Source organism: Sinocyclocheilus rhinocerous, unplaced genomic scaffold (genome assembly GCF_001515625.1).
Source record: "Sinocyclocheilus rhinocerous isolate Xijiao unplaced genomic scaffold, SAMN03320098_v1.1 scaffold752, whole genome shotgun sequence".
Taxonomy (NCBI): Eukaryota; Metazoa; Chordata; class Actinopteri; order Cypriniformes; family Cyprinidae; genus Sinocyclocheilus; species Sinocyclocheilus rhinocerous.
The window spans coordinates 405,059-412,527 of NW_015639777.1; the positions used below are offsets into that span (position 1 = coordinate 405,059).

At 36.5% G+C, this 7,469-nt stretch overlaps 1 protein-coding gene across 1 annotated transcript; it reads right to left on the bottom strand.

Moving 5' to 3' along the window:
* Positions 1-2,026: 2,026 nt before the first annotated feature.
* LOC107751909 (C-C chemokine receptor type 5-like) lies at positions 2,027-4,227 on the bottom strand. The gene is made up of 2 exons (XM_016567680.1): positions 4,099-4,227; positions 2,027-3,137 (listed from the first exon to the last, which is right to left on the bottom strand). Exons 1-2 carry the CDS (start codon positions 4,119-4,121, stop codon positions 2,102-2,104), a joined length of 1,059 nt encoding a protein of 352 aa, XP_016423166.1. The 5' UTR covers positions 4,122-4,227; the 3' UTR covers positions 2,027-2,101.
* Positions 4,228-7,469: the final 3,242 nt, after the last annotated feature.

Below are 7,469 nucleotides of genomic sequence, written 5' to 3' on the forward strand. Positions count from 1 at the left end.
ATATATATAAATTTTCATTAATCATTCAGGTATTTGACAAAAATAAACAATAGACTGTGTGTATATACAGTACACTCTCAGAAAAAAAAAACACAAAAACAAACAAAAAAACAAGTACTTTTAGTGGTACAGCAGCATGTCAGTGGAAAGCACCCTCAAAGGGACAACTTTGTACCTTCTTAACCCCTAGTGTTCATAATAGTACCATAAGAGTACACATCACTAACTTAAGGGTACATATTGAGGATACTGCCCTAGTGACAAGCTGTTGTAGCCCTAAAGGTACAATCTTTGTTGACAGTGTATATTAAAATGTCTCTAAAAATCAAATCTAAAATTCCATGGTCCAAATATTATGCCATATATGCCATATAATTGCATACATTGTTATGCAATAATATGCCACTTAATTGGATATTTTCTGCATGTACATGTTTAAAATGTCATAATTCAGTATACTGTGAGGCTACAGAGACAGTGTTGTTACTGAAATGTTTTTGTTTGATTTAAAACTAAAGTAAGCGTAAGCATGCAGTGCCAAATGTGTTAGGGAGGGCTCTTGTGGTAAGCGATAGCATTACAATATACAATATACAGATTTTAATAGTTTCATTTATTGGTTTATTTACATATTGACAAACATCTTGATATAATTATCAGTGCATTCGAAATAAGTAGTTTAGGCATAAAATTTAACAGACATTAGGAATATACAATATTCACAGACATCAGTCCAGTAAAGAATACATTCAACGTAAAGTTCCTCCATATATCAATACTGCACCCACAGATCCTCTTTTAGCCTATGTGAGGGAGCAATGTTTTGTGTTTGGTTTTGCCTTCGAAGTGTGTGTGGTTAAGGATGTTTATTTCTATTCCTGTGGTTAATGACAATTATATGGAACCGGTGATGATTTTGTTTAGCAGGTCATGTGATGAGGCCTCAGAGATATTGAGGAACAGATATATTTTCAATATTAGATCACTTGTAAATTCATAAAATTTAATGCATCAGTTCATTTTTAAGCCAGTGTGAAAGACACTAATTTATTCATAAACACTAGACTGCAGAAAGCATCTCTTGCCCCACCAACCTGAAGCAGGAATTTTCATATCCTTGTATGATTTCACGTACTTATATGATGGTTCTTTTTTAACAATGGCATTTGGTTTCACTAATTGAGGTAGTATAATTGATATGATCAGGGCCGGATTTACCACTTTTCGTGACATAGGCAAAACAAATTTTTGGGCCCCCCTTCCCTATTCATATAATAGGCCTAATATTACAACCCAAGCAAACAAAAATATTTCTTAATCAGTGAAATCCGTTACAGTGTTTTCTATCGCAATAAGCGCTTGCGTTCAGTCAATAAAAATCGAATGTAGTTCTTAATTTGTTTGAGAACTGAGAAAGACCATTCCTCCTGAAGTGTGTTGAACTTTTTACGCACCTCATTGCAAACCTTCCGTTGCAAATTCCAAAACGTAATTTTAGCGCTAATAACAGAAGCTTGAGCCATTGATATGCAGGCTAACGCAGTTATTAATGCAGTCTAACGCAGTTATTAGATAGAGAGAGCGAAAGAGAGAGGGAGAGATTAAGTGCGTGTGAATACTTGCGTCTGTGCGTCTCTCAGCAGTATTCAGTAGCAGCGTCTACTAATAGCGAATCTTTAAGTTGAACTGCTTCAAGAACCTCGCTACTGAGAAATGTCATGTAGCTTTTCAGCTGCGAAACTATTTTATTGATAAATTCGCAGGGCAGCCGCAGCTCTGACAAGAAGTTTCTGTTCGCGTCTCCGCGTGTGTGCACGAGTGCGTGTCTGTACTGTGTGTGCGTCTGTAAGAGAGAACGGGAGAAAGAAAGCTGATTTCCGTACATAAATGGTTGAAGACATGGAAATAGTTTGTCATTTTTACCCTATTGTTTGTTATATTCATTTGCTCAATGTCTTCTGGTGTGTTGGTTCTTTTACCGATATGATATAACCACAACAAATGTATTATATGGTACAATGCATGAATAAAGACTGAACATCTTAAATGATAAGCACAATATTTACAAAAAGGATAAAAAAAAAATTGTTGCGCGTCCCATCTAAACTTGTGTACTTTTGGTAGGAGATGTAAAAAAAATAGCTGTGTATGAAGTTTCATTCTCTGAAACTTTGGATTGTGTAGATGTCGATTGGTAGGTCTTCACACACACAAGATATCTTGAAAACATACTTACTAGGCATTTCCTAAACTTTTCTCCAACAAAAGCATAAATGACCGGATTTACACAGCAGTGAGTGAGTGCGATTGTCTCTGTCAAGTCCATGGCCATGTTGATATGAAGATAAGCCTCGCAGCTAGTTAGAATGCCAAACTCCTGCAAGGTTTTCAGGAACACCACCACATTGTAGGGCACCCAGAAGACCACAAACATGATGACAATGCCTAAGATGAGCTTTATGGCCCGTTCCTTTTTTGAGTTTTTTGTCTTTTTCACAACCATTAGGACCCTGGTGTAGCAGTAGGCTAAAGTGGGCAAAGAGATGAACAGTCCTACTGCATTTTCACCAAAGTTACGGAAGAGCTTCCACTTTTGGGCTGACCCAGCAGGATAAACTCTCTGACAGCTGGTGATATTGTCCTCTGTGACCATTGCTGCAAAGATGGCCTCTGGAAGGGCAGCACAGATCGAAACCATCCATATAAGGAGACTAACTATAATTCCGTAACGCATCATCTTCGCTCCCAGCACTGCAATAGCATGTACGATGACCAAATAGCGATCCATGCTCATCAGGGTCACAAATAAGATTCCGCTGTAAAATCCCACTTGGTATGTACCCACCATTGCTTTACACATTTCATTGGCTTTTAAGTAGTGGCCCTGAACATAGAGAGCCCAGGAGGGCAGTGAGAGGACCATTAGTAGGTCTGACAGAGCCAGATTCAGCAGGCAGAGATTTGTCATATTTTTCACGTGCATGATTTTCAAGAGGACCCATAAGACGGTGATGTTGCCAATAAGGCCGAGCCCAAAAACCATGTAGAAAATGGCAGCCTTGAGATCTGGATTCAGCTGTGAATCTTTAGTCTTGCAGGTTTCTGTTTCGTAGTAATCGAAGGTTGTTGTATTCATGCTGTAACAAATAGCAAATTTTATTTAAAAAGTTAAAAGTAGTTTGAAAAACACACTATTTGTACTAAATGTAGTTGTACTTGAACACAATGAATAAAACTAGTAACATGCCACTTATATCATATAGGGATTTTTTTCAAGCCGCATTTATGTGCAATAATGGTGTGAAAGTTGATGTCAGTAAGTTGCAATGTGTTCTTTAGCAAATCTCCATCATGGGGACTTCTATAATTCTGGAAATTAAGAGTTGGAAGGCACATGCCAATTTATTTAACATAAATTAACCATAATAATTTGTAGAGAGTAAATTTATTTCATTGCTTAATGGTTGTACAACAGACAAAGTTTCATAATAATGTAATAGCATTATAATGGTAGGCCTGATTAATAATAATATGTAATAATAATAATATTCAGGTAGGCCTGAATAATAATAACAATAATAAACCTGATTAAGGTTGTTACGAGTGGCACATGTTCAATAGGCAAGCATTTAAAAATGCTTTTACAATTTTTAATACAAAATTTGACAGTAGAAATTATTTGAAGTCAAACCTCAAAACTACCACATGCAGACCACATTGTTTTCAAATATCATTATGCACAAACAGAAGGAGGTCGCAGCACGTTGATTAACCACAGGTTTTTCAAGCATCCCACCGCAATCCCACTATCATACATCAATATCTGTGATCTCATGTAAAATTTTTGTAAATTACAGTACTTGCGCAATACAGTCAAGATGTTCTACAATACTCAGTAGAAATACTGAGTAGAAATCCCTTGTATGTGATATAATAATTGAATTAAAAAAAACATTGAATCATTGAATGTAATATATTGGGCTGTTCTTAAGGAACAGGGTTATGCTCTTGAGTCGATCTCCAGAATTTATCAAAATGTATTAATGATGGATCAAAACACAACATGATGAAAATCTAATAAATAAATATTCTGTTTACCTCTCTGTATATGTTTCATTCATGATGACAAATTGCTGTCACTCTTGTTGTTGAGATGTTGTTAAGACTTAGTTCATATGTTCATGGAAGTGAGTCCAGTACATTTCACCCTCTTTCTGTACATTTGCCTTCAGCAAATTTCCTGTTAAATGAAGCCTGTGCATGTGTGAGTGTGCTTTTTTGCAAAATTTAACGTGCGACGAGAAGGTGAGATGTGAACACATTTCCTGTCACCGCACTGAGGTAATCAGGTTTGGATGCACAAAAGAAATTCCCTGGGAGGAGATAAAACAATAATTTTGAGTCATTTGAGGTTGTGTCAGCTACTGAATGAACTCTAATAAGTCCCCCCACCCACAGCGAATGTCTTGAAAAGGACAGTTTATATAGATAATGTACAAAACCAATGCCATCCCACACCAATGAATGATATGTCTGTAATGCTGAAAAAACAATGTTTGTGCTCTTTTCTCCTTCAACAGTGAGTCAGTTTTCAGGAATTGAAAAAAATGAAGAACAAGTGAAACTAATGCTTATTCTTGGAAAATTAATTATGGGTTTCAAGATTGTGTCCCTTTTTCTGGCTTGTCGTATATGCAAACTTTTTATATGCAAACCTTTCAGGTTTATCAGGCTCAAAACAGAGAGTACTCTCAAATTTTCAAAAATCTCAATTATCAAAACTCTTGAATAAAATTAATTAATTAAATAATTAAATAGTTACTACAGTTTTTCTCGATTGCTAAAACACTATAACCAGGCTTTTGAACTAAAATTTCAAAACCATAATGCCATTTATCAAAAAGCACACCCAATTCCCTAAACTCTAAAAACGACTCCCCTGTTTTGACACGAGTCAGATTTGTTGAGCTGTCACTGCAGAACTCTACACACAAATCCCTTACTTTCTTACTGCGTACACCATGTGGTCATTTTGAAAGCACTAGCATTCAATACTCTTCACTCCAGTCAGCACAGCTTGAGCTCAATTAGCACATAATTCGAGTCAAAATTGAACACACATAAATCAGATCCTTCAATAGATAGATAAAAGGGCCTGAATCAGTTCATTGAGTTTTGGAACAATGGATCCACAGAGAAATGAAGAAATAGATCGAGGAGGAGGAGGAGGAGGAGGGGCAAGGGCAAGGAGACAAACAGTCTCAGATGAAATTCGAGCCACTTTAGTTGACCATGTCCAAGTCCATGGTATGACTATGAGGGAGGCTGGGCAACGAGTACAGCCAAATTTGAGTCGCTTCACCGTCGCCTCCATCATCAGAACCTTCAGGGAGGAAAACAGGTAGGTGTACTTACAGTAAGACTGCTCTGTACAGTAACTTTAGAGTGCATACACTGTTGCACTATGCTACTGTAATAAAGAAATGCATCAAATTGCCTCGCATACAGATAGAGTTTCAGTATGTTTCCATTTTTTCCTGTAAAAAGGATGTGTGACAGTTACAGTAATGAGTGCTTCTATTTTTGTAGAACACAGAGACGACCACCTAGTGGAGGCAGGCTAAGGCTTTTGTCAGAGGAGCAAGAGAGGGAGCTTGTAAACATGGTCATTGCCAATAATGTAATCCGCCTGCGAGAGATTCAAAGGAGAGTGATTGAGGATACTCATCATTTTCGAGGGATTACAGTTTTTCTGAATTGCTAAAACACTAAACCCCAATCTCTGAACCAAATTCTCATTAGCTTAAACCAATTTGTCGAATAAAGCACTCTTTCTGCTAAACCTTAAACACGTTCAGGCAGTTCGGCTCTATTTGCAAATCTCATGCACTCTTTTTGCAAAACTCTAAACACATTCTCATTCACTTAAACACTTATCACACTTGTTTCTAATGATGTGATCAAACCAACTTTACAAAATATGAGCCAGTTCAGAGTCCACAACTGGCACAGTTGACTGAATGATGATACGAAGAATAGATGGAAACAATCTGAGAAGGTGAGGAGCAAGAGTATATGTAAGAAGTGGAGGATGAAGAGAGAAAGAGTAAGGTTTAGGGAGTGTTATCAAGGTTGGATCTGTCAGACCAGAGGGTTTTTTTCTCTTTGTCTAGCAAAAAAGAAAACATTACTTGTGATGTGGACAATGTCCTCAGGCCGGACTCAAGCACAAAGACATGATGCTGAGACAGAATGAATCTCTCATTGACCCTGATTTTACAATTGCACAACATACAGTATTTGAGTGTACTGTAACATGCTATTCATTTAGAGTTTTACAGTTTTTTTCAACTGCTTACACACATTTTCAAAACTTTGCCTCTTTTTTTCAAAACTTTACACACAAATCCAAGAATTGCACACACAAAATGCAAAATGCCTCACATCACTTGCAAAATTAAGCACTGCATTCAAAATATCACAAATACATTTCAAAAGCAAACATTTGTCTTTTGTTGCAAACACCTTTGCCATAATATTATATTTTTGGATATATCATATACACACAGTTATTCAAAACCTAAAGCTCTTCTTTCATGAGCTCCTACGTACATTTCTGTTCAAGATTTAAAGCAATTGGCAGAGAGATTCACGGTAAACACGAAAGCAAGATTGAAACCAAACATTTTTTACTTTAAGCATTTGTGGTTGTGAATACAGTATTACTCAGAACAAAAGAAAAGAAATACATCAACCATGTGTAGTTGTGTATATGTGTATTTATAGGCCTATTCTAAAGCCATGATTGCTTGGTGTTAGGTAATGCAACAGGGGAGGCACAGCTTCCCCAAAATTTTGAGGTGAAAATGAGAGGAGGACGATTTAATGTTAATAAAATGCACAATTCATTTCAATTCATGTCTTAGAATGTGTACCGTATTGACCCGAATATAAGACGATGTTTTTTTCTTGGAAATAAAGGTCAAAGGTCGAGAATTAGTGTATGGTTTTGCAGATTTGCTGTGTGGTTCTGGAGTTTGAGTGTCAGGTTTCAGAAATTGTGTGACAAGTAAAGATTTTGTGTGTAAGCAGTTATTCAGTGCTATTCAATATTCACCACAATACTATTCTTGCAGTACATACAGTAGGCCTATACAATATATTCACCTTACTCAGTTGCAATTGCTATACTTTTTTACAGAATTGAAAAATTGTTTACTCAATACAATATACTTTTTTTCTGTAATGTTGTGAATGCTGTGTTCTCCATTTTTCTCTGTAGAGTCTAATGAATGCTCTGTAGTGTTTTCTTTATTGACTCGTGTGTGTGTGTGTGATCTGAGAGCACCGTTTGATTTTGAGTGCAAGAGAAATGGTTTTGCAGTGATTGTATGATTTTGATGGAAGAGTCAGAGGTTTTCGTGAATTTAGTTTGAGTATTTGGATTTGTGTTTAAGGTTTTGAGAAAA

Bases quoted from the DNA above. Each gene is read 5' to 3' on its own strand.
- LOC107751909 (XM_016567680.1), bottom strand. From the start codon at position 4,121: ATGAATGAAACATATACAGAGAG. The intron at 3,138-4,098 runs GTAAACAGAATA...TATTTGTTACAG, and splicing joins AATGAAACATATACAGAGAG to CATGAATACAACAACCTTCG.